The following is a 27,972-nucleotide window of genomic DNA, read 5'->3' as shown; positions in this document are numbered from 1 at the left end:
GTTAATTTCCTAGTTTAGAGACAAACTGTAAAATTATAATATTCATCAACCAATCACTTACTTTATTTCCTGTGTTATCGCTCCTTGATTTTCTTTGATTTTGAAGCTCCAGCTCTCAATTCTTTTCAGACCTCCGCTGGTTCTATGCTCCCATTATTTTCAATTCACTATTTGCCTCATGATTCCGTACTTCTAGCCTCTCTGGTCGAAGACTACTTTTTTTGAATCTCTATTTACTCACCCTTGGAGCTCCTCTTCCTTACCGTAAAGATGAGAATCTTGCATATGTCTCTTAAGTGATCCTAATTTTTTAGATTACTCCTCAATTTTCATGTTACAACTTCAGCCATGTAACAGCATGTTTGCCTTTTAAAAAAAAATTCACACTATATCCTTGTGTATTTTCCTTTATCTCCTGTCAATTTGTTCTTCCTTTTAAATGATCGATACTTTTTTCTGTATCTTTTGGGTTACAGCTGAAATGTTGCTTTGGCAGTTTTCTCTGCAGATGCTGTCTGGTCTGTATGTTTGGTAGAGGTGTTCTTGAATGAGGTGGAAGACGGAGATTTTTTTGGAGAGCCAAGCAAAATATGTGTAAAAGCATTGAAAAAGATTAAGTTGTATCCCAGTGACCTCTGTGCTTGGTCCTGTTTCAGCAAAGTTCCCAGAATTGGATTTATGCGGTTGGAGTTTAAATGGGTTATTTCAATTTCTAAATAGATGATAGCTATTAACAATGAATGCATAACTTAAATTTCCTTGTGGAAATGAGCTCTCTTCACCAATGAATTCAGCCATTTGATTTATATTAATTGGAAACTATTTTCTTCGAGAAGCTGGAGTAGTTCAGTGCGGAGCTCTCCTGCTTCTGAGCTGGAAGGTCCCAGGTTCAAGTCCCATTTAAGGACCTGTTGGCCATGAAAGAACACAGTTACTAATGCAGTCAAGCCAGCATGTATTGGTGCTCGGCCCCAGATGGATAAATGGGGAAGGAGATCAGCAGGGAGTGCATCGGGCTGTAAAAGAAACACACCTGCCAAATCCAAAAATGATGGTTGATATGAAGGAGTGATCAACTGGCATTATGCAGACCCCATGTAACATGGGAAAAGATGAAAGAAAATGGAAAGGAGGGAGAATGTTCTCCCATAAAAGAGAGTTTTCCCCACTAACGGATGCTATCCAAGTTAAAGCATGTAACATATTTTCCTTATTAGTTTGCAAGCACTGCCAAATTCATGAAGAATACACCTCATGTCAATGAAGTGCTGGATGACCAAGCAATGTTGAAGCGATGTCGTAAAGAAATAATGGATCTGAAAAACCAGCTGGAAGAAGTAAGTTAATGCTACTTGGGAAATGTAATACAGAATTGTTTTCTCAACCTAATTCATTCACAGAATGCAAAAGAGAATTCCATTGGCAGTTTTCCAAAGTTTGTCATTGAACAGAAGAAAAGGTTGGGAGAAAACAAAATTGTTCGTAAATGGCCACCCCCAGCAACTGTATTTATTGCATCTGGTATTTTTAGTTACACTCACTTATCTACCGTGCTTACTTTGAATGAGAAATGTTTACAGTAAACTTTTTATTGGTACCTCCTAAATTTATTTTTCCACAAACTTTCATTTGTTCCATTTGTGTGTCTTCCTTGGCTGAGTTGCAGCACTCTCAGCTAACTTTGAAGATCAAGGATTCGAGCCCCATTCCTGAGACTTCATGCAATCAAGGCTGATGCTTTGGTGCAGCGCTGAGGGAGTGCTATCTTTGTGCATTGTTCTGTCTTTTGGATGAAATGGCAAGGCCCAATCTGGCCTCACCTCTGAATGTAACAATGGTTCCCTTATAGAAGCATTCCAGCTCAAAGAAGCATAGAACTTGCATTTGTATAGTGCATTTCATATTCTCAGGATATCTCAAAGTACCTTACATCTGCAATTTGCTTTCAAAGTGGAGGTCACTGCTGTAAATCAGATGCATCCGAGGATACTGAGGGACGTTAGGGTGGAAATTGGGGAGGCACTGGCCATAATCTTCCAACACTTCCTAGATATAGTGGTGGTGCAAGAAGACTGGAGAACTAATCGCAAATTTTACACCCATGCCCAATAAAGGATGTCAAGATAAACCCAGCAGCTTCAAGCTTAACCTTGGTGGGAAAGCTTCTGCAAAATGAGCTGGGACAACATGTACAGTCACTTGGACAAATGTGGATTAATTAATGCTAATCAGCACTGATTTGTTGGGGCAAATTGTTTAAACAACCTACTTGAGTTTTTTTGAGGTATCAAAGGTTGATAAGGTGTACATGGGCTTTTGATAAAGTACCACAACAATCTTGTCCGCAAAGTTGAAGCTCATTAAATAAAAGGAACATGGCAACATGGATATGAAGTTGGCTGAGTGACAGGAAACAGTAGTGGTGAATGGTTGTTTTTCAGACTGGAGGGCATTATATGGTAGGGTTTCCCAGGGGTCGATATATATTAATGACATGGATTTGTGTATGCAATTTCAAAATTTGCATATTGCACAAAACCATGAGCATAATGATAGACATCAAGAAGGCATAGACAGGGTGATAGGATGGGCAGATGAGAAGTGTGAAGTGATACATTTTGGCAGGGAGAATGAGGAGAGGCCATATAAAAGGATACAATTCTAAAAGAGGTGCAGGAGCAGGGGGACCGAAGAATACATGTGCATAAATTGTTGAGGGTAAATCTGTGTAAGTGGTTAATACAGCTACTTTTTAAATCCCCTCGGGCTGTACAGCTCAAAATGAATGTCTGCAAATGATTGTAATATTCATTTATTGTATTGATGCATTTCGTGATACACGTTGTAAAAGTTGAACCTGATTGTATTTTTGTGATGGTGATTTTGAAATGGTTTGAAATGTTGTTGAAGATATTTTGTGAATAAAGTATATTTTTGCAAAAAAAAAAAAATGGGATCCTGGGCTATATAAATACAGGCATAGATCACAAAAACATGATGTGTCCAATTCTGGGCACTACACTTTAGGAAGGATGTGAAGGCATTGGAGGGGGTGCAGAAAAGATTTACAAGATTAGCTCCAAGGATGAGGAACTTCAGTTACAAGGATAGATTGGAGAAGCTGGGGTTGTTCTCCTTGAGAAGTGATGATTAAGAGTAGATTTGATAGAGGTGTTCAAAATAATGAGGTGTCTGGATAGAGTAGATAAGAGAGAAACTGTTCCCATTGGTGGAAGAGTTGAGATCCAGAGGACACAGTGATTCGCAAAAGAGTAGTGGCAACATGAGGAAATAGTACTTTACTGAGTGAGTGATGAGGACCTGGAATGCACTGCCTGAGTGTGATGGAGGCAGTTTCAATCATAGCTTCCCAGAGGGAATTGGATCTTTATCTGAGAAGTAAAGATTTTGCAGGGCTATAGGGAAAAGGCAGTGGAGTGGGACCAGCTGAGTTGCTGTTGCAGAGAACTGGCATAGACACAATGAGCGAAATGGCCTCCTCCTGTACTGTAACCATTCTATGATTCTCTTATGCTAAATGTGATAAACAATATGCAAATAGTAAGTTCCCTGAAGCTGCAATGAGATGAATGACCAGTCTGTTTTGGAATGTGGATTGAGGGATTAATGTCCCTCAGATGGGACCTTGGTTTCACAAATCTCCTGAAAGACCTTTTATTTTAATCCTCACACCACGGTCTACATCAAAAGCATTTTGGAGATGTGCTCTTAATTTTGTGATTTTCTAATTGTGCACATGTGCAGTATCTTGCTTGACTGATATTCCAAAAATTTGGTGGATAGTCATTACTGAGGAGGACTGCCAAGTTACAGGAGAACATTAATAAACTTGCAAAATGGGAAAATAATTGGCAAATGGCGTTCAATACAGGTAAATTTTGAGGTAGCACATCTCCATAGGAAAAATATGGAGGTCAATTATAACTTGGAAGGCAGAGGTCTAGGTGGGTTAGAAGAAAAAAGGGATCTGAAAACAAATACATAACTCACTAAAAGTTGCACCTGAGTTAGCTAAAAAAAAATTTAAAAAAGCAACCCAAGCACCAGGCTATATTTCTAGAAGAATAGAATTGAAAAGTAGGGAAGTTATGCTAAACCTATATTGAACCTTGGTTAGACTACACCAGTACTATGTGCAGTTTTGGTTGCCATACTGCAAAAAGGATATAGGGCGGTGCAGAGAAGATTTAAGGGATGATACCAGAAATACGTGGGTATACAAATGAGGACAGGAATGCCAGTTGGGGGTCTCCTCTCTTGAAAAATAAGACCTATTTAAAGACCTGTTAGAGGTCTTTAAAATTATGAAAGCTTTTGATAGAGTGAATAGAGAGAGAATGTTTCCTCTTGTGAGACAGGGCATAATGAGGGGCCATTAATATAAGGTAGTTATCAAGAAATCCAATAAGGAAGAAATATCTTTACCCAAAGAGTGGTGAGGATGTGGAACTCGCTGCCGGAGGGAGTGTTTGAAGAGAATGGGATAGATGCAGTTAAGAGAGTTATTTAAGAATGAGAGAAAAGGGAAGAGAGGATGACGATGATAGATTTAGATGAGGATACATGGGTGGAAGCTCAAGTGGATGGCTACATGGAATGGTTGGTCTCAATGGCCTGGCCTTGTCCTTTGTCCCTGAATTGTCAAGTGACACCAGAAATTAAATATTTACCAAAAAATCTTAGTTATTTCAGCATTGCTTTTGGTTGTGAAATTGACCATTATAATGTAGTTTTATTTTGCTTGTGGGCTGTTGCATTGGAACAATTCCCCTGATGCCCAGTGCAATTTTATTACTTGTCTGGAAACATACATGTAATAAAGGGATACTGCGGTTGTGCTTTGTTTTCACAAATTTTGCTTCTTTCTCTACTTTTCATTTCTTGGAGGGTATGCAAATAGCTGTGTTTTCAGTTTGCCTTTCATTTCCCTCATGCTTGTATATTTTTAATATTCTATGGGGAGTAGTAGGGAATAATACCATGTGCTGAGCTCCCTGTGTTGGCTGGTGTCTTGTTAGCCTAATGTGTCCAATTGCTCTCCATTCATAACACACGAGATACAAAATTGCAACCACCCTCAGCTTGTGGCAATTTTCTACTTAATGTTATTTTGTCTTGCCCTGATTTTTTTGAAATAGAGGTCAAGGATTCAATCTCATGGGTGTTTTGGTATTTTGACTCAGAGTTGCTCGCATGACATGAGTTTCTAAAGGTGGCCCGGCCAGCTTGTCTCCTGAAGACAAGTATTTTTTGATAACGCTGGAGGTAGGAGTCCAATCCAAGGAAAGTTGCTATTGGCTTGGTATTGATCCATGCTCAAAGTTTTATACTGGCAATTCCAACTGGCTTTTAGTAAGGAAATATTCTCCAAAGTTCATTAATTTAAACTTGAATCTTCTACTTGGCCTGCTTGATATTTTGATGCTTTTGTTTTCAGTGGCAATGCCAGACATGCACAAAAGGTGACACCTGCTGTCAAATGTGTGTATTGATTCTGGATAGAAATGGAGAATGTGTGACTTAAATGAAGAGGCCACCTGTATTGTGGCCAAGTACATAAGAGAGCAAGTTGAGGAGGATACGGAGAGCCTGCAAAGGTATATAGATAGATTATGCAAGTGAGCAGAAAATTGGCAGATGGAGTATAATGTGGCAAAATGAGAGGTTTGGCAGGAACAATAGAAAAGCGGAAGATTATGTAAATAAAGAGCTGTAGCACGAAGGGATCTGGTTACATGAATCACAAAGTTAACATGCAGGTACAGCAAGTAATTAGGAAGACAAATGGAATGTTGGCCTTTATTGCAAGGAGGATGAAGTATGAAAGCAGGGAAGCCATGTTGAGACCATACCTGGAGTATTGTGTACAATTTTTCTCATCTTAAGGAGGGTTATACTTGCGTTGGAAGCAGTTCAGAGAAGATGCACTAGGCTGATTCATAGGATGAAGGGGTTGTCTTATGAGGAAAGGCTGGCTCTGTTTTCACTGGAGTTTAGAAGAATGAGAGGTAACCTTATCAAAACACATAAGATCCTGAGACGGCTTGACAGAGTAGATGCTGAAAGGATGTTTCCCTTTGTGGGTGAATCTACAACTAGGGGTCACAAGTTTAAAAATAATGGGTGCCTTATTCAACACTGAGATGGGGAAGAATTTCTTCTGAGGTTTTAGTCTTTGGAATTCTCTTCCCCAGAGAGCAGCGAAGGCTGGGCCGTTGAATGTATTCAAGGCTGAGTTAGACTTTTTGATTGACAAAGGAATTGAGGGTTATTGGTGGAAGGCAGAGAAGTAGAGTTAAGGTCACAATTAGTCAGCCATGAACATATTGAATGGTGGAGCAGGCTCAATGGCTCAAAATAATCCTATTTCTTATGATCTTGTGTATTAAGTTGTAAAGTACTTTTTTGTTACACAGCTTACTTCAGATAACCGTGTTCAGGCAAAGGAGAAAGCTCAACTGTTGTCAGAAAAACTTATCCTTCAAATGGAGCATGAGCAGAAAATAAAAAACTTGACAAGAATGCTTGTCAGAGTTTCAACTGATGAAGACCAAGAGATGAAAGTAAGTCGAATATCTTTTACAAAGTAACTGTCTTGCATTTACCGCAGCTTGATTAAGCGATCGATTTCTGTGCATTCAAACTTCAGAAGACCAATTCAAAGGGAATTATTTTTTGTGTATTTGAGCAGCTGGTGTGAGTTCTGTTTATAGCCATAGCACACTGGATGAGGAAATTTAAGAGCTTTATTATATGGAGAAGGATGCCAAAAGCTTTGAACAAAATGCATAGTTCACACTCCTGTTAAAGCTCAGGGATGTTCTTCGAATTTATACTAGTCAATCTAGCTTTGATGGTTGTTACGTACAAGTTGTAATTGTGAGAGGTGGTAGTTATTCAAATTCCTGGTTACTTGACTGTTGCAGTAAAATTCTATCTTGTACAACTCAAAAGAAAAGTTTACTGGATAGATTTTGACTGGAGGGAATTTTTTCAATCTGTTTTAACTATAAATAGTGAAATGTGTCAAGTTTCACTCAAGCATGCAGACCTTGTGACAGTTCCATTATAATTAGTCCAGTAAATTTGAATTAGTTGAGCCCAGCACAAGGGAGCAAAAGTATAGCTAAATTACAATAAAAATTATGTGAACAAGCCCTGGTATAAGTTTTTCTTCTGTCTGACTGCAACAGTTCCATTTTTAAACTGATTTTATTTGGTGGTTATTGAAAGTGAAGACATTTTATTTCAGCTGCTACTTCCAGATTTCTGTAGGTGCTGCTGGAATTTTTTTAAATGGCCCAGAATTTGCTGGGGTGGGGCACCTCACGGTGTGCCTTATTATTTAATATTTTCCCCTTGCCTTTCAGCTTAACATTTTGTGCTGCAATTTATTAGAAGTGTGAGCTGTTAAATAAGGAAAGGGGATATTTGATCTCTTAATGAATAATGTTTTAACTCCATAAACAATTAGTTTTATGGGTGGAGAAAGAAACCGAAGAATGACGGAGAAGGAAGTGGGGTGAATTAAAGGCAAATTGGGTACGGAATGAGAAAGGGAAAGAAAAAAAACAAAAAAATGCTTCTAACAGCAAATGACTGCCTGTAGAAATGAGACTTTACAATTTCATTTGTTCCCTTTCTGGTCAGAGAGGTTGAGTAGGGTTGGAGGAACCTATGTCTCACCATTAGAAAGGTTACTTGAACTGCTGAGTACCAGCCTTAACTTAATGCAGTGAGATTAGTTGGCAATCAATGTGCAAGTGAAGCAGTGTCTTTAAATTCATGGCAAGAGTGAGTTGTTTTCGGAGGCTAATGGTGGAGTAATGTAAGTTGTCTAATAACTTGTGGCAATTTCTACTCCATAGGATATCTCTTCTTTGTCACAAGTTGCTGGATAGTTTAATGTGCATGCCATTATTAATGTTTAAGTGCGCCATTATTTTGGAAACTAATTCTGACCCACTATGTTTACACAAAACATGCAGATTTTGTTAAGTTTTCAACTATAGAAAGGCCATGTACTGAAAAGACTAACAGTGAAGTGAGTATAGTGAAATGGCGAAACATAAACTGGCCCTCGTTCAGTTCAAAGTGAGAGGAGGTAGGGAAATGGGTGGGTCCAACACTCCTGAGAGAAACAGATTTATTGATCAGATGTGGGATAAAAAGTACAATTCTAGGTCGCACTGAATACTATAACTACTTCTTATAATTAAATCCGAGGGGGTAGCTAAGCAAACCAGCTAGAACTGAGGCAGGAAGCATTTGGCTGAAAGCAAGGGCCAAGAAGGATGTCTTTGGTTTTGTTGACTAACTGAAGAAATGTTGAGGATCAGGGAGAAAAAGATGGCATCACTAATCACAAATAGTCAACTCCTGTTTGCGACCCCCTCCAATGCAAATTTACCCACGCAGTAGTGTTTGTACACTTGATCTCAGTTCGTAGCCCTCAATCTGCCCATTTAAGATTTAAAACTTTCCACCTTAAGATATGTTGGTCCTGAAATAAATAGAGAGAATTTAGAGGCTATAAAAAAACAAAGTTTCAGTGTTGTCCTTCCCCTGTTGAAAGTGCGCACTGCACACGTGCCATCTTTAACTGCAAATGGTTTGCTGTGATTTGCAGGATACAGTAACTCCCAACAAGTGTTTTATACAGTTACAGTATAGCACTTCACTAAAAATGAGTGAGTCAGAGCCAAGCAAAAAACATCCCAGGAAATTGATGACACTTGAACAAAAAGTCTCTATCTTATACTGAAAAATAGTGCAAGTGCTACCATGTTGGCTAGGGAATACTCTTGTCAATGAATCCACAATCAGGTACATTAGACAGTCTGAAGGAAAAATAAGGGCCACTATTAGTGGTTCTGGTAGTTGTACTGCCAGGTTAACTTTAGAGCAGGGGAGATCCTTGCTTTGAGTAACTTCTCTATTTCCTCAGTGTGGATAGAGCACCAGCATCAAAGGATAACCGCAGTTAATGGTTCAATCATGAGAAATAAGGAACTTGAAATGTACCAGCGCATAAAGAATAAAGACGGTAGTGCTGGTGTCACTGGTGATGATAGTGATGCAGAAGGTGCCCCTCCTTTGACTTCCAAAGGACTCTCAGCCAGCTCAGGACAGTTTGATCGCTTTAAAAAGCATTTTGGGCTGCATAATGTGAAGTTGATAGGGGGGCTGCTTCAGCTGACCATGCAGCTACAGGAGAATTTCCCAAGGTACTGCAGGAATACATTGAAGAAATAGGCTACCAGACAGGGTAGGCCTTTAATGCAGACGAAACTGACCTGTTCTGAAAGAAAGTGCCAAATGGGGCCTACATATTGAAAGAAGAAAGGACAACTCCTGGTTTTAAAGCAACAAAGAACAGGCTGACCTTATCAAAGATATGCCAATGTGGCAGCCTCTAAATGTAAACCAACGCTGGTTTATAGGTCAGAAAACCCTCAAGCTTTTAAAGGGAATGATAATTCTCATCTGCCAGTCTTTTGGAAGGCTAACAGCAATGCCTGGATTACAGCAGTAGTATTTGAAGACTGGTTTGCTGATTGCTTTCTGCCAGAGGTCAGGACTTATCTGATGGAAAAGAAGCTGTCATTCAAGGTCCTACTAACAATAATGTACCTGGCCTGTGTCGTGACAGTGCTTGCATGATGGCATTGTAAATTTTGTAATCTTTATATTATAGTTTTAATTTTTTTAAAAATGGACCATAAATCCAAATGGACTCCTGAGGGGGTCACCTGACTTCTCTTGTGAATTCAACCACTTCCATTATCGTGAGGGATCACAAAAGGATGCATTCCCAGACATGAAAGACATTGAAATTCAATGGGTGCCTCAACTAGCGTAAATAAGATCCATTGACCTGGATGGGTTTCCTCCAAGCACAAAGACATTAACCGATAAACTTTTAAGGTGTGAAAGGCCAAAAATTGCAGGTGGGAGAAAACTTTAGATTGTTACTTAAATTACTCTAATACCTTATTTGGAGCACAAGAATTGGTGGCAGGAGTAGACCACCAGATCTGTCGATCTTGCCCTGCCATTCAATCTGATAATGGCTGATTTTAGGCTTCAACTCCATTTTCCTATTTGCTCCCCATATCTCTTAATTCCCTGAGATACCAAAAATTTGTCTATCCCAGCCTTAAATGTATTCAACAATGGAGCATCCACAACCCTCTGGGGTAGAGAATTCCAAAGGTTCACCAACTTTGAGTGAAGTCATTTCTCCTCGTCTCAACCCTAAGTGATTGGCTCCTTATACTGACACTGTGCCCCTGTGTTTTGGTTTCCCAACCAGAGGAAACAATCACTCAGCATCTACCCTATCAAGCCCCTTCAGAATTTTGTAAGTTTCAATGAGATTGCCTGTCATTCTTCTAAACTCCAGGGAATATAAGCCCAATTTAGTCTCCCATCATAGGACAATCCCCTCATTCCAGGGCCAATTTATTGAACCTTCGCTGTACTGCCTCCAATGCAAGTACATCTTTTATTAAATGTGCAAACCAAAACTGCACACAGTATTCCAGATGTGCGCTCTCCAAAACCCTGTATAATTGCAGCAAGACTTATTTATCCTAGTACTCTCAACCCTTGCAATAAAGGCCAACATGCCATTTGCCTTCCTAATTGCTTGCTGACAGTGGAAGAAGACTTGGTGCTTTTATGGGGTCACATGATACAGTTGCCATCTTTATTTCCTGTTTAAAAATATAACAAAACGGCATACTGCTTACAGACAGGCAGAACTTCTATCAGAGAGCAAGCAGAGTCCAGGGCAAGCAAAGCCATTGGGCTGCTGTAGTCAATTGGGCAACTCAAGTGCCTCATCACAGTACCTTGAAGCAGAAACAAGGATCCTCTCTCCTCTGCTCTATTCCAGTCTTCAAGAAACCAGCCTCTGGCAGATCAACTTTAGGAACCATCGCAACTGCTGAGATACCTCTGCAATTTCAAAGCCTTCACTTTAGATAACCTAACAACCTGACTACGAAACAACAGGCCTGCACCAAAACAGAGACGGAGTTAAATTCCATTTTTATAATTATTGTTTTATCTTCATCTGTAACTAATTGGGGTGTGAGAGTGAGATGCTATTTTTAATTTAACCTCCAGGGCATGGATGTGGGAAAATAAACTAACCTTGTGCTTTTTAAATACAAGAGCTTGCTGTTGGGTTATTTGAGTTGACTCAGTCACTCGGAGGGTAAAAATGCATCGAAATACAAATCTACTTGATCATGGAAAACTAAAAGGAAACATGTTAAAATTGTCCATGACACCTGTTTATCTCTTGTTTTAGAAGAAAACTCAATTCCTAGAATCAAAATGGTTACAGCACAGAGGGAGGCCTCACGCCCCCATCAAGTCTGTCCCAGCTTCTTGCAAGAGCAATTTAACTAGCCTCACTCCTGCCCTTGCCTATAAGACCTGCAGATTTTTTTTTCTCTCTTCCGATGCTCATCCTATTGTCTTTTGAAAACCCTGAAACCCTGATTGATTCTGCCTCCATCATACTGTCAAGCAGTGCATTCCAGATCCTTAAATAAAAAGGTTTTCCTTGTGTTGTATTGGTACTTTTGCCATTCCCCTGAAATCTGCCTCCTCTGATTCTCTACCCTTCGGCCTATTGGAACAATTTTTTTCTATGTAGGCTTTCTAGACCCCCTCTTGATTTTGAACAACTCCATCACATTTCATCACAAGGAGAACAGCCCCAGCTTCTTCAATCTATACATGTGACAGAAGCCCTTCATCACTGGAACCATCCTTGTAAATCTGTTCTGTCTGTATCCTTCCTAAAATGCTTGAATAAATATTTTGATAAATGAGCCTTAAACTCAGCTAAAAATCTGTGTATGGAACTAAAATCCACAGCTATGCCTCTTTTTTTAAAACAGTAGAGGAAGAGGATAAAATACCAGTGATAGAAGGGAAACTTTATGGAACTTGCTGGATGTAATAGTTTCCTCCACTTACACCATTTAGGCATATCACAGGCAGCTGCCTATATCTGCCAAATGGTGCTGTGTTGATTTGGGAATTATGCTGCTGGATTGGAAAGTTGCAAATATTATTCGAATATTAAGAAGGGAGGGGGAGAGAAATCAGTTAACTACAGGCCTAACACTAGTTGTAGGAACTTAGTGCAATCCTTCACAAGGAACAAAGTGGCGAGCTCTTGGACAAATGTAAGTTGATCAGAGTCGGCATGAATTTGTCATGCATGGTCATTCTGACTAATCTAGTTGAATATTTTGAAGAGCTGACTAATGTGTAGTTAAGAGAGAATCTACCAAAGTTACCAATATGAAGTTTCTAGAAGCCATTTGACAAAATTCCGCAGAGGACATTAGCAAAAGTAAAAGTGCACAAAGCTGGAGAAAACCTTAGGACATGGTTTGGAAATTGTAAAGCTAGTGGGGATAAAGGGAGCACACTAACACTGATAAGAGTGTTCCCTTAGGATCTGAACTAGAGCCTTAACTTTTAAGTATATGTATGGGTGACTTGGCTGGAGGAATAGAGAATTCTATATCCAAATGTGCAGATGATGCTAAGTTAGGAGATATGGTAAATTTTGCAGATGGGGCAGGAGGTTATTAAGGGACATCAACAGACTAAGTGAACTGAGTAGAACAATAGTAGATGGAGTTCAGTGTGGGGAAGTGTGAGGTCATCCACTTTTGATCTGAGAAAGACATTGGATATTTTCTTAATGGTGCAATACTAGGAATTGTGTAGAAGCAAAGACATTGTCTCTATGTGCGCAAATAATTAAAAACGAGTCCGCAGTTACAAAAACAAATCAAAAAGGCAAATAGAGTTTTACCTTTATCTCATGAGGACTTCGAGCCTCAGTCGGACCCCATATGGAGCACTGGATGAATAAAGACATAAGGGAACAATTCCGGGTTATGAAAGAGGCATACGTTAATAAATAGACAGCAGAGGAATGCATGATGAGAGAGAATACAAAGAGATCAGGAGAAAAGTAAGAAAATAATTAGGAAGGCAAAGGTAAGTTATGAAATTAAATTTTCAAGGAACATAAAAATAGTAAAGTATTTTACATTCACATCAATTTTTTTTAAAAAAAAGGATAGCTGTGATGGGAATAGGACCATTAAGGGATAATACCATAGGTAACGCTAGAGACATGGCAGAAACATTAATTATTTCACTTTGGTATTTACCAAAGAGATGGAACACAGACATGGCATTAAATGATGAGATGAGCGAAAAGATTAGTGCATTTAAAATAGAAGGGATTAAACTCCTGATGGAGGTAGATTGTATCCATCTATTTTAAAAGAATCTAGGGAAAAAGTAAAAAAGCATTACTGCGCATATTTAATAATTCGCTCGAAAAAGGTGCAGTGCCAGATGACTGGCAGATAGCTCACATAATTCCTATAGTTAAGAAGGGGGATCAGCCAGTTTAGCATCAGTGGTAGGAAATACTATGGGTTCTTTACCAAAAGAGAGAATAGAAGAGCATCTAGAAATGAGAAATATAAAATGAATAGGCAGCATGGATTTCAAAAGAGAAAATCTTGCTTGACCAACCCTATTGAATTTTTTGAGGAGGTAACCAAGAGTAGACACCAATCATTATAAGTTGCACTGCAGATTAGCAAGGCAAAAAAAACAAACTAAGCACTAGGTTTTATTCCTAGAATTACAGAGTAGAAAGTTATGCTAAACCTGTATCAAGCCTTGGTTAGACCACCTTTGGAGTACTGAGAGCAGTTCTGGCGTCCATATTATAAAAAGGATATAGAGGCACTGGAAAAGGGTGTAGAGAAGGTTTACAAGGATTATACCATAAATACTTAGATATACATATCATGAAATGATTGACAGACTTGGGGTCTCTTTACTTTTGAGAAAAGAAGGCTGAGGGGTGACCTAATAGAGTTCTTTAAAATTATGAAAATTTTTAGAGTGGATACAGAGAGAATATTTACCCTTGTGCGGAAGAGCCTAACGGGTGGTCATTAATATGAGGTAGTCATCAAGAAATCCAATAGGAAATTCAGAAAAAAACTTCTTTATTCAGTGAGTGGTGAGAATGAGGATCTTGCCACCACAGGGAGTGGTTGTAGAGAATAGTGTAGAGGCATTTAAAGTGAAACTAGCTAAGAGTATGAGGGAGAAGGGAATAGATCTGATGGTAGATTTAAATGTAAGAAGATGGAATGCTAAGTCAAGCATAAACACCAGCATGGACCAGTTGTGCTGAATTGCTTGTTTCTGTGTTGTATATGCTATGTACCCCTGTGTTCAGGCCTGGACACTACTTCACAGGAAGGATATATTGATCTTGGAGGGGTGTAGAGTATTTCACCAAATGATACTGAGGCTCAAAGGGTTATATTATGAGCACAGATTGTATAAACATTTTTGTAATTCCTTTGAATTTATAAGGTTTGAGGGGTGACTTTAAGTGAAGCATCTAAATTGACACTGATTTGATAGGGGAGATAATATTTCCTCTAACTGGGGAACCAAGGACAAAGGGGTGCAATATTAATCAGAGCCAGACCATTCAGGAATGAAATCAAGAAAGGATATCAATAAATCTGGAACATTCTCATCTCTCTTTCTCTCTCACGCTCGCTCTCGCATGCTCTCTATAGAGTTTTATTAAATATGGCTTAAGGGGCTGAATGGTCGATGCATGTTCTGATGCTATTGTCTGAACTTGCTGGGTTATTTTCTACAACACCTACTTCTAACCCATATGTACCATGACAGAGAATTAAACCAATGTTATGGTGTAATATGAATTTTTAAAAATCTTTATTTTGTCATGGTGGCTTTATGAAACCAGGAAGTCAGGGTTGTGGAGAAGAATATACAAAATACTCATTGTAAGCTAATTTGGGGATTGAGGAGTAGAGTGAGAAATAAATAAATTGTGTAAGCTGCCAGGACTGGATGGAGAGAGGCTTTGTACATTTCAACATGCTATGTAGTACCTGTCCATATTTTGTTTTTAGGCAAGAAGAAAGAGGAGGGTTACCTGGGCTCCTGGAAAACTGCGATCTAGCTTGGACTCTTCTGCCAAAATGATAAAGTTGGATAAAGTTTGTCGAGAGCAAGATGAAGGCAAGTTCAATGAACATTAATAAGATAACCGTTTGTCAACCAATTTGACTTTTGAGAACATAAATTCAAAAGTAGTTTTTATAAGTCTTATCTCACGTTGTGATTGATCTTCCAAATTGAAGTGTGACTTAGTCTACAAGCTATGACGCAAGGCAGAAATCATTGGGCCAATAGCAATTTGTGTTCAGTTGAAGTGTTGAGAGTAGTCTTTCACTGTATACTGAGTATTATGCATTTTGCACATTTATTGGTGCTCTTTAAATATAAGAAGATTTCTTAAGGCACCTTGCAATGCGGAGAAAAATAAATTAGGTACAATGTGTGTATCAGAGAGAAAATACTGGGAGGGTTAAAATGAGGAAACAAAAACATGACTGAAGGGTAAAATTCTGAAAGCAGGGAGTCAGTGCTTCGACCCTTGTTTCTCATCTACATATTTGGTTATGATCCCTGTGGAGACCAACAAACTAAAAGAACCAAACGACCCTAGAGAAAAAACAATGGACAAGATTTCACTTTTCCTAACATTTACTTTAACAATTAAATCAAAATCAACATGAATTAACAGGCAATTTGTGGTCAACATAAACTATACATTACACATCTAACAAGAGGGAGATGTCTGATCTACTACATCTCCCTCTTGTTAGATATGTAATGTATAGGGCAGTCTACTTGGCATATATATTATCACATTCAACCACAAAGTCCTTCAAAGCTCTTAATTTCCTCAGGCTGTATTCCTGCTCCTTCACTTTACATAGGACTTAGACACCAATTGCCATCTAACAGCAACTTGTGAAAGTGAGTCTGGAGAATTGATAATGGAAAACAAGGAGATGGCAGATGAATTGAACAGGTTATTTACATCAGTTTTCACTATAGAGGATACAAGTAACATCCCAGAAGCAGCTATAAACCAGGAAATGGAAGGGAGGGAGGAACTCAGGAAAATTACAGCCACCCGAGAAGTGGTACTGAGTAAATTGCTCGAGCTGCAGGCTGACAGGAGCCCAGGTCCTGATGGACTTCATTCTAGGGTGTCAAAAGAAATGGCTAGTGAGATAGTTGATGCATTGGTTTTAATTTTCTAAAACTCCCTAGATTCAGGGAAGATCCCATTAGATTGGAAGATAGCAAATGTAACTCCATTATTCAAAAAGGGAAGGAAACAAAGGGGAAACTACAGGCCAGTTAGCTTAACATCTGTCAAAGGGAAAATGTTAGAAGCTATTATTAAACAAGTTATAGCAGGGCACTTGGATAAGCTCAAGGTCATCAGGCAGAGTCAACATGGCTTTGTGAAAGGAAAATCATGTATAACCAACTTATTGGAGTTCTCTGAGGAAGTAACATGTGCTGTGGATAAAGGGGAACCGGTGGATGTACTGTACTTGGGTTTCCAGAAGGCATTTGATAAAGTGCCACACCAAAGGTTGTTGCAGAAAATAAAAGCTCATGGTAAAGGGGGTAAAATATTGGCATGGGTAGAAGATTAGCTAGCTAACAGGAAGCAGAGAGTGGGCACAAATGAGTCTTTTTCAGGTTGGCAAGATGTAACAAGTTCTGTGCCACAGGGATCAGTGCTGGGACCTCAACTGTTTACAATTTATATAAATGAGTTGGGTGGGTTGGTTGCCAAATTTGCTGTTGACATAATGATAGGTAGGAAATTAAGTTGTGAAGATCTCTTTCCGCCCTCACACCTTCCTCTCCCTCCCAGAACCATGATAGGGTCCCCCTTGTCCTCACTTATCACCCCACCAGCCTCTGCATTCAAAGGATCATCCTCCGCCATTTCCGCAAACTCCAGCATGATGCCACCACCAAACACATCTTCCCTTCACCCCCCGGCGGCATTCCGCAGGGATTGTTCCCTCCAGGACACCCTGGTCCACTCCTCCATCAACCCCTACACCTCAACCCCCTCCCACGGCACCTTCCCATGTAACCGCAGAAGGTGCAGCATCTGCCCCTTTACATCCCCTCTCCTCACCGTCCAAGGGCCCAAACACTCCTTTCAAGTGAAGCATCATTTCACTCGTACTTCCCTCAATTTAGTCTACTGCATTCGCTGCTCCCAATGCGGTTTCCTCTACATTGGAGAGACCAAACGCAGACTGGGTGACCGCTTTGCGGAACACCTTTGGTCTGTCCGCAAGCATGACCCAGACCTCCTTGTCGCTTGCCATTTCAACACACTACCCTGCTCTCATGCCCACATGTCCGTCCTTGGCCTGCTGCATTGTTCCAGTGAAGCTCAACGCAAACTGGAGGGACAGCACCTCATCTTCTGACTAGGCACTTTACAGCCTTCCGGACTGAATATTGAGTTCAACAATTTTAGATCATGAACTTTCTCCTCCATCCCCACCCCCTTTCCGATCCCCACCCCCTTTCCAATAATTTATATAGATTTTTCTTTTCCCACCTATTTCCATTATTTTTAAATGTATTTCCATCCATTGTTTTATCTCTACCGTTTAGCCTATTTTGATCCCTTGCCCCCACCCCACCCCCACTAGGGCTATCTGTACCTTGCTCATCCTGCTTTCTACCCTTAATGTCACCTATTAGCACATTCCTTAGATAATATCACCACCTTCAAAACCTCTTTGTCCTTTTGTCTATGACATCTTTTGGCAATCTCCACCTATCACTGGCCCTCTATCCAGCTCTACCTGTCCCACCTCCCCCCCACCCCCCCACCCCTTAACCAGCTTATATTTCACCTCTTTTCTATTTTTCCTTAGTTCTGTTGAAGAGTCATACGGACTCGAAACGTTAACTGTGTTCCTCTCAGCAGATGCTGTCAGACCTGCTGAGTTTTTCTAGGTATTTTTGTTTTGGATTTCCAGCATCCGCAGTTTTTTGCTTTTATTTTACAAAAGATATAGATAGGTTAAGTGAGTAGGCAAATATTTGGCCACAGGAGTATAATGTGGGAAAATGTGAAGTTGTCCATTTTGGCAGGAAGAATAAAAGAGAAGCATATTATCTAAATGGTAAGAAATTGCAGAGCTCTGAGGTGCAGAGAGACCAGGGTGTCCTAGTGCATGAATCACAAAAGACTAGTGTGCAAGTACAGGAAGTAATTAGGAAAGCTAATAGAATGTTATCATTTATTGCGAGGGGAATTGAATACAAAAATGGGGAGGTTGTGCTTCAGTTGTACAGGGCACTAGTGAGACCACATCTGGGCTACTGTGAACAGCATTGGTCACCTTATTTAAGGATGATGTAAATGCATTGGAAACAGTTCAGGGAAGGTTAACCAGATCTGGAATGGGTGGGTTGTTTTATGAGGAAAGGTTGGACTTGTATCTGCTGGAGTTTAGAAGAGCAAGAGGCAATGATTGAAACGTATTAGATTCTGAGGGGTCTTGACAGGGTGAATGTGGAAAGGAAGTTTCCTCTTGTGGGAGAATCTAGAAATAGAGGGCCACTGTTTAAAAATAAAGGGTCACCCATTTAAAATGGATGAGGCAAAAAATTTTCTCTCGGGGCGAGAGTCTTTGGAACTCTCTTCCTGAAAAGGTGGTGGAAGCAGAGCCTTTGAATATTTTTGAGGCAGAGGTGGATAGATTCTTGGTAAGCAAGGGGATGATAAGTTGTTGGGGGTAGGTGGGATGCAGATTTCAGGTTACTATCAGATCAGTCATGAGCTTATTAAATGGCAGAGCAGGCTCAAGGGGCTGAATGGCCTACTCCTCCTTGTTCGTACGTTCATAACTTTACTCCACCCCATTTCCATGGGTACAATTTTCACCAAAAGGCACACTTTTCCGGACTCTCCTCCATGATTCTGCCATCTTTTCCAGCTGCACCACGACTTTCTCCTCTTTTTGCCCAAAACTGGTCAACTGACACGTTTGCATTCCACTCTGGGTAACATAATCCCACTTCGCCATTGTGGGCTCCAATTCTCAGAGTGCATCAGGCAAAGCGTGGCTGCATACTGTGAATGATGGGTAGGCCCACACTGTACCATAAGCAGTTGGGGGTCACAGCTAAAGGAGGAGGTGACGACCGGCAAGTGAAACCGTCAGAAGGGATGCCCCATGACAATTAACATATGAACATACGAATTAGGAGTGGGAGTAGGCCACTCGGCTCCTCGAGTCTGCTCCGCCATTTAATAAGATCATGGCTGACCTGATTTCAACCTCAACTTCACATTCCTGTCAATTTCCGATAGCCTTTCATCCCCTTGCTTATTAAGAATCTAACCACCTCTGCTTTATAGATATTCAAGGACTCTGCCTCAACCACCTTTTGGGGAAGAGAGTTCCAAAGTTTCTCAAACCTCTGAGAGAAAAAAACGTTTCTCATCTCTGACCTAAATCAGCGACCCCTTATTTTGAAATAGTGACCCCGAGTTCTAGATTTTTCCAAAAGAGGAAACATCCTTTCCACATCCACCCTGTCAAGTCCCCTCAGGATCTTGAGTAAGAGGCAACTTGATTGAAACAAGTCGCGTCTTACTTTTCTAAACCCCAGCGGATACAAGGCTAGCCTGTCTAGCATTTCCTCATAAGACAACCTACCCATTCCAGCTATTAATCTAGTAAACCTTCTGTGAACTACTTCTAATGCATTTACATCTTTCCTTAAATAAGGAGACCAATACAGTACATTACTCTCAGATGTATCTCACCAATGCCCTGTATAACTGAAGCATAACCTTCCTATTCTTATAATAAATTCTCCTTGCCATAAACTATAGCATTCTTTTGGTTCCTAATTATTTGTTGCACCTGCATACTAACTTTTTATGATTTATACACTGGGACACCCAGACCCCTCTGCATCTCAGCTCTGCAATCTCTCACCGTTTAGATAATATGCCTTCTTTTTATCCATCCTGTCAAAATGGACAAGCTCACATTTTTCTATATTACACTCCATTCGCCATATCTTTGCCCACTCACCTAACCTTTCTATATCCTTTTGTAGCCTCCTTATGTCCACTTCACAACTTACTTTCCTACCCATCTTTGTGCCATCAGCAAATTTAGCAACCTTGCCGTCAGTCCCATCATCCAAATCATTAATGTGAAATGTAAAGAATTGAGGCCCCTGCACTAATCCCTGTAGCACACCACTTGTCACATTCTGCTAACCAGAAGATGACCATTTATGCCTACACTGCTTCCTGTTAGCTAGCCAATCTTCTCTCCATGCCAATATATTACCCGCTACACAATGAGAGTTTATTTTCCGTAGTCACCTTTTGATGAGGCACCTTATCAAATGCTTCTGAAAATCTAAGTACAGTACATGCACCAGGTCCCTTTTATCCACAGTATATGTTATTTCAAAGAACCCCAATAAATTGGTTAAACACGATTTCCCTTTTAAAAAGCCATGCTGATTCTGCCTGATTACCTTGAATTTATCTAAGTGCCCTGTTATAATGTCTTTAATAATAGCTTCTAACATTTTCCCTATGGTAGATGTTAAGCTAACTGGCCTATAGTTTCCTGCTTTCTGTCTCCTTCCCTTTTTGAATAAAGGAGCTCCATTAGCTATTTTTCAACCTAATGGAACCTTCCCCAAATCTAGTGGATTTTGGAAAGTTAAAACCAACACCTCAACTATCCCACTAGCCATTTCATTTAAAACCCTAGGATGAAATCCGTCAGGACCCAGGGACTTGTCAACCCGCAGTTCCAACAGTTTGCTAAGTACCACTTCCATGGTGATTGTAATTTTCTTGTTCCTCCCTCCCTTCCAATTCCTGATTTACAGCTATTTCTGGGATGTTACTTGTATTGCCTATAGTAAAGGCCAATGCAAATAACCTATTCAATTCATCTGTCATCTCCTTATTTTCCATTATTAATTCCCCAGGGGTACTTTGTATAGGATCAATGTCCACTTTGTTGACTCTTTTGGTTTAAATATCCATATAAACTGTCTATATAAAGACTATCTGTCTTTATATTTCTAGAAACTTTCTTTCATACTCTAATTTTTCCCTTCTTATTAATCTTTTAGTCATTCTTTGCTGTTTTTTATATTCTGTCCAAACTTCTGACCTGCCATCCATCTTTGCACAATTATATGCTTTTTCTTTAAGTTTGATACTATCTTTAACTTTTTTAGTTAACCACAGATGGCGGATCCTCCCCACGGAATTTTTCTTTCATATTGGAATATATCTATTTGTATCCTGAAATATCCCCTTAAGTGTCTGCCACTGTATCTCTATTGACCTATCTCTTAACCTAAATTGCCAGTTCACTTTTGCTAGCTCTGCTTTCATGCCCTCACAATTGCTCTTATTTAAGTTTAAAATATTAGTATTATACCCAGTCTTTTCTCCCTCAAACTGAATGCAAGATTCTATCATATTATGATCATTGCTACCTAGGGGTGCCTTCACTATGAGGTAATTAATTAATCTGATCTCAATGTGGAACGTGGCTGTGCTGGCATCACTGTACACCTTGCTCGCCCACAGTTGCAAACTCCACTAACCGCAGAGCTCATCGCAGGATGTAGAAACCCTTTGCAATCTTGTTAAATTTGGTGATGGGACTAAAATGGGAGTATGGAAAGGATCAACAATGCAAGTAAGATTTTGTAGAAAAATTTAGGTCGGTCATGTAATTCAAAATAAATCTTAAAGAAAATATAATCTTGACAAATATGAGGTGCTGCATATTGGAAGAAAAAAATTGATCAATGTAGGTATACAATAAAGGATATAGGACAGCACAATGATTTTTGAAAGAGATCCAGAAATGACTGTAGATGCAGTATTGAGATAATATGAAGATGTACTTTAAAAAAACAAATACAATATTGTGATCCATTGTCAGAGCAATGAAATCTAAAACTCCCAGATCATACTGAGGTTTTATAATGAACTGGGCAGACTTCACAGAACATTAGAAGCATTCTAGTTTTCACATTTCAAAATGAACCTGAATGTACTTAAGGTCAATGAAGCATGATCTCTAATATCAATGGGGATGAGTTATGATGAAAGCTAGGCGTCTGGTATATTAAGGACTGAAAGATGTAAATATAGTTAACTCAATGTTACTTTTGGGTAAGGACTGTGAATAACAAGACATATCTAATTTAGCAAATTAAATTTAAAAGATTTTGTTTTTAAAACATTTATTGAAAGGGAACTAAACATTTTGGAATCTGGTATGGGTGTGAAATCAAAGACAGCATGGGAGTAAGCCAAATTTTGATTTGCCTTCAATATTCTCTCAGGTGCTGATTACTCCTGTAATGTGGTCTAGATGTTCTTGTGTTCAGAAATGTATAACCTGTATAATTATAGCATAGTGTAACCTGGGGATGTAGGAATAATACACCATTGCAATTTTGAATTAGATATTGTCTTTTTCTGTGCCCTAGAACTCTTAGATCTTTGTGCTCCTTCAATCCTGGCCTCTTGTGCATCCTCAGTTTTCTTGCTCCATCATTAGTGGCCGTGCTTTCAGTTGCTTTGGCCCTAAGTGCTGGAATTTCCTCCCTGAACCATTCCACCTCTGACATTCCTTGAAACTAACTTCTTTAAGCAAGCTTTTCGTTACCTGCCAATATCCCCTTATGTTGTTTAGTGGTTCCATTCTTATGTAATTGTAGCCAAAGAATAATTTGCATTGGCTTCACTTCATGTTCCCACGCCTTTTACTTCTGGTCGCCCTCAAAGATTAATCCTGGCCCAAGGCAGCATCGTCCAAAAACAGACAAGTTTTACATGTACGCTGTTGACAACCAGCTCTAGCTCACCACTACCTCCCTTGTCTTCTCAACTGTCTCTCTAAATTATCAGACTGCCTGTCCGACATCTAGTACTGGATCAGCAGGAATTTTCTCCAGTTAAATATTGGGAAGTCAAAACCATTATCTTTGGTACCCGCCACAAAGTTTGTTCCCTAGTCACCGGTTCCATCCATTCCCTGGCATATGTTTGAAGCTGGATCAGACTATTTGCAACCTTGGTTGTCATATTTGACTCTAAGCTAAACATTTCAACCACATCCACATGATCAGTGAGGCTGCCTATTTCCACTTCTGTAACATTGCCCAGCTCATCTGCTGAAACACTCATTTGTTCCTTTGTTGCCCCTGGACTTGACTATTCCAACACACCATTGGTTGCTCCCCCAACAATTTACCCTCCGTAAACTTGAGGTCATCCAAAACTCTGCCCATGTCCATACCAATTCCTGTTCACCCATCACCCCTGTGCTTGCTGATCTATGTTGACTCCTGGTTAAAATTCTTATTCTTGTTCTTGAACCTTTCCATGGCCTCTGCTTTCCCTACCTTTGCAATCTCCTCCCAGCTCCATAACCCTCTGATATCTGTGCTGCTCTAATTATGGCCCCTGGAACATTCCTAATTTTAATTGCTCCACCATTGGTCGCTTTGCCTTAAGCTGCCAAGGTCCTTAGCTCTGGAATTCCCTCCATAAAACTCTCTACCTCACTTGGCTTTGTTAAGATACTTCTCAAAACCTACCTCACTGACCAAGTTTTTGTCTGTTTGCTCCACTATATTTGTGGTTGGTTGTCAAATTCTGCTTCATAACACTCCTGTGAAAGCACCTTAGGATATTCTATCATGTAAAAGGCACTCTATAAGTACAAGTTATTGTGCCCTCTCCAATCTTTCAGTCAATGGACTGAAAACATTTTTTTAATGAAATGATGCCTGATGCTTTTGGTTAGGCTGTTTTATTTTAGAGAGAACAGATGAACATACAGAATAGCAGTTGTAAAGCCTTGTATCGCACTGGAACGTTAGAGAGAGAAGCTGTGTGACTCAAAGAATGTTTGCTCTTTTTGCATTTTATTCTCTGTAATATTAAACACTTCTGGCCCATTTATTTTTTTCCTTAAATTTAAATTTATTGCCATCTTCTGATTTCCTTATGTCATAGTGTTTGGAAGTTTTCTTCCCTCCATTATTTTAAGTTACTGCTCAAAAGGGTTTCATTCTGTGCTGCACTTCTTTCTCAGTGATATGTTTATTTTCAGTAGTACACTAATCTTAAAAATATTCTATTGTTCCTTTGTACACCGCACTTGTAACACTGAGTTGCAATCTAATCCAGTTCCTTTAATTCATTGCTCATTTCCTCAACTGACTAAAGTTTTTCTGTATTGTACTTCTGTATCATGGCTTTGACATTTTTCCTAGTGTGGTGCCCAGCTTTGTGAGCACTATGGCAGCTGGGGCCTAATCTGTGATTTTTGAAGGTTTAGTGTTGCTTCCTTATTTTAGCATTCAATGCCCCCATTGACGAAGCCAAGCATTTGATATACTTTCTTACCCATCTCAACTTGCCCTGCTACCTTCAAAGATTAGAAATATGCAACCACAGGTGCCTTCCTCTCTTGCACGTCCCTCCCCTCAATCTCCTTCCTACTGCCACCCCTTCATAATAATACCATTTGGATCATACTGTGTCTCCATGTTTCTTTGAAAGTGCACCACTTCATACTTATCAGCATTAAACTGCATCTGCCAAGTGGCTGCCTATTTCTCTAGTCTGTCTGTTTTCCTGAAGTCTGCTATCTACTCTCTACTACCTGTTTTGTATCATTTGCAAACATGGAAATTCTATCCATATCCAAATCCAGATCATCTATACATAGCAAAAGCAAATACCCTAATACTGATGCTTGGGGGAACCTCGCTGCATACTTCTCTCCAGCTCGAAAAACATCTCTTTACCACTACTCTCCACCTCCTAAACCTTAATCAATCAAGTACTATGTTACACTGTCCCTTTATTTTTCAAGCAAGTCTGTCATGTGGTACTTCATCAAATGCCTTTAAAAGCTTCGCATATGCAAGGATTGTGGTTAGAGCTTCTGCTATCTCAACGTTGATTTCCTTAGCAACCTAAGATGGATCCCCACTAGAGTGGGTAACAATAATCTCATTCTGTCTCTGATCAGTTGGTTGACTATATTAAATTTGATTTCCCTCTTCCTTTCCATATTTGAATATAAAGTTCCAGTCTTATCCTACTATTTGTCTGGTGATTCCTTTAAAAAAAAGTACTTCTACAATGACACACTACTTTATGTTGCTTATCGCAATCTGTAGCTTGTTTATTTTTTTGACTATCTCAGTTTACAGCATAGCCTTCACATAAAAATAAAACGCGTACAATTTATTAATTCTATTCCCTGTCTAAGAAGTAGCCCAATAGATCAATCTATCAACTTCTTTCATAAAGTGTCTCAAACCCTCCCCTGGTTGCCATCTTCAAACCTTGATTTGCTGTTTTCTCCCCTGCCCCACCCTCTGCTCGTCTAACTTGTATCCTGAGAGCAATCCTTAAGCTTTTGCATTTTAGACCTTCTTAATCTAATCACTCAAACATGCTGAAGACCCCTCTTTCTAATGCTAACATTTGTTTTTCTGTCACTATTCTAATGATCATAACTTTGGACCAATACTTCTGCCAAGGGCTGCAAATGACCCCAGATGGTTCAATGAATATTGCTGCAAAATATTTGTTCTTGAGTCTTGAATTTTTTGGAAACAGATGACGATGATGATGATGATTTTGATGTGGATAGTGACTGGCCATCTAAAACGATATCAGAGTGCAGCAGTACAATCACAACAAAAAGAGGTGGAAGTTGTGGGTTCCAGATACCTTCATTTGAAGATTCTCTTTACTTCAATGATCAAAGCAGAGCAAACCACAACTGTAGTAGGTAAGGCATGTTTGTGTTGTGCATGTTAGTGACCATTGCAATGTTATCCAATGTGCTTTTTTTCTGATAAGATCCTAATGGTTAATACCTTTATTTAAAGACTTTTTTTCACACGTTACAAACCAAGGTTTAAAGATCAAGAGAGTTGTATCCACGAACTTAATCTTAAATTAAGTCTCTGATCTCTGTTAACCATTGTCAAAAGAGACTTGCAGGAAGAGGCCAGGAGTTTGTCCTGTATGCATACGTCATGACATTAATATGAAAATAATACAATTGTGTATGACCAGATGTCGTCACTGAGGTGCCCTGCGGCAATGTGTTTACTAGCCCAGTGCTGCACAGATTTTAAGTGTTTTGGGGCATTTTTTCTCCACCTCTGCTGTTTATTTGTCTGTTTGCACTGGAATATCATTGACAAACTGATGTGCAGCATTTCTGGCATGGAGACACTGCCAGTAAATGGGACCACGACTTTAGTCCTAGTGCAGCCTCTGATCTTGTCATTCTCAATGATCGAAGCTCAGTTTTATCATCAGTCCAAACTGCTGGGCAAGGTTGAAGTGGCGCTCCTTTTTTCCCTTAATGAACCCAGCTCATTGAATCCATTCCCAGTGCCTCTGGGGCCTCTGGTCTTTTCCCTCTGTGTTCTCAGTTAGTCAGAGACCCTGCTAATCTGATTACCTATTCGTTTCCGGAGATATCTCTGCTCCAGTACCGGTTTGGTGATCTCTTATCAGAGCCTTGCTGTATGAATGCGCCACATTCCTGGGCCTAACATTGAACTCGGAGATGTGTGAGCCTTCAGCTGTGTATTTGAGTAGATAAAGGAAATCAAAATAGCAGTCAAGAGCATGTGTCCCACCCTTGTTGTCACTTCATGTCATTTTGCGGGCCCCATAAAATGTTTCCACAGACCTGTGGTTCTGTGATCCCCTATTGATTGGCAGTAGAAGTCTAAGTTTCGTTGCTGTTAACCTTTTCAAAAAAAACAAGTTATTTTGGTCAAGTTTACCTTAGGCTGGAGACATGTTATGGGTGTGAAATAATTCTTCAAATTGAATGATGAAAATGTATTTAGGTGTTTAATTTGGAATAAAGGAATTAACTGTGATAAATTGCTATCTGGTTTGTGTACCGTACTAATTCTCCATCTACCGTCATTGATTTCTTTGTCATAAAGTGCCACTACTTTAAATATCTTCAATTATTTTATGCAGTATGCTGTATGATGCATCTTCAAAGGACGAATTGGAACAAAGGATTTCTGAACTGGAGAAACAACTTGAAACTTTGACAGAAGAAAAAGAGAAAGAAAGCAGGAAGCACAAGGTCAGTGCCTGTAAAACCTATGAGATCTTCAATCAATCTGCTTTAGAAACCATAGAAAAATTACAGGCCATCGTGTCTATGCTGGTCAGAAGTTGTAGAAAAAGATACTAGCTTCTCATTTTAATCCCACTTTCCAGCACCTGGTCTGTAGCCTTGCAGGTTACAGCACTTCAGATGCAGATCCAAGTACCTTTTTTAAATGAGTTGAGCGCCTCAGCCTCAACCACTGATTTGGCAGTGAATTCCAGACACCCACCACCCTCGTGTTCCCTCTAATCCTTCTACCAATCGCCTTAAACCTATGCCCCTGGTACTTGACCCTTCAGCTAGGGGAAACAAGTCTTTCCTGCCTATTCTATCTCGGGCCCTCATATTTTTGTACACCTCAATTAGGTCACCCCTCAGCCGCCTCTGAATATAATTCTAATCGACTCAATCTCTCCTCATATGTCAGTCCCGCCATCCCAGGAATCAGTTGGGTAAACCTTTGCTGCACTCCCTCTATAGCAAGTACATCCTTCCTCAGCTAAGGAGACGAAAACTGCACACAATATTCCAGGTATGGTCTCACCAAGGCCCTGTACAATTGCAGCAAGGCATCCCTGTTCCTGTACTCGAATCCTCTGGCTATGAAGGCCAACATACCATTTGCCTTCTTTACCGCCTGCTGCACCTGCATGCTTACCTTCAGCGACTGGTGTACAAGGACACCCAGGTCTCGTTGCACATCCCCCTCTTTCAATTTATAGCCATTCAGATAATAATCTGCCTTCCTGTT

General features: G+C 39.8%; 1 protein-coding gene across 1 annotated transcript in view; it reads left to right on the top strand.

The window, feature by feature from the left end:
- The window catches only part of cenpe (centromere protein E), a 189,853-nt gene that overhangs the window by 44,929 nt on the left and 116,952 nt on the right, over positions 1–27,972 (top strand). Inside the window, exons 12-16 of the mRNA XM_078570164.1 lie at positions 1,218–1,337; positions 6,438–6,584; positions 15,045–15,153; positions 25,688–25,862; positions 27,083–27,194. Coding sequence (XP_078426290.1) covers positions 1,218–1,337; positions 6,438–6,584; positions 15,045–15,153; positions 25,688–25,862; positions 27,083–27,194 — 663 coding nt within the window. The remainder of the gene's footprint in view (positions 1–1,217; positions 1,338–6,437; positions 6,585–15,044; positions 15,154–25,687; positions 25,863–27,082; positions 27,195–27,972) is intronic.

This window comes from Cetorhinus maximus, chromosome 2 (genome assembly GCF_964194155.1).
Source record: "Cetorhinus maximus chromosome 2, sCetMax3.hap1.1, whole genome shotgun sequence".
NCBI lineage: Eukaryota > Metazoa > Chordata > Chondrichthyes > Lamniformes > Cetorhinidae > Cetorhinus > Cetorhinus maximus.
This window is presented reverse-complemented; position numbering and strand designations above follow the sequence as displayed.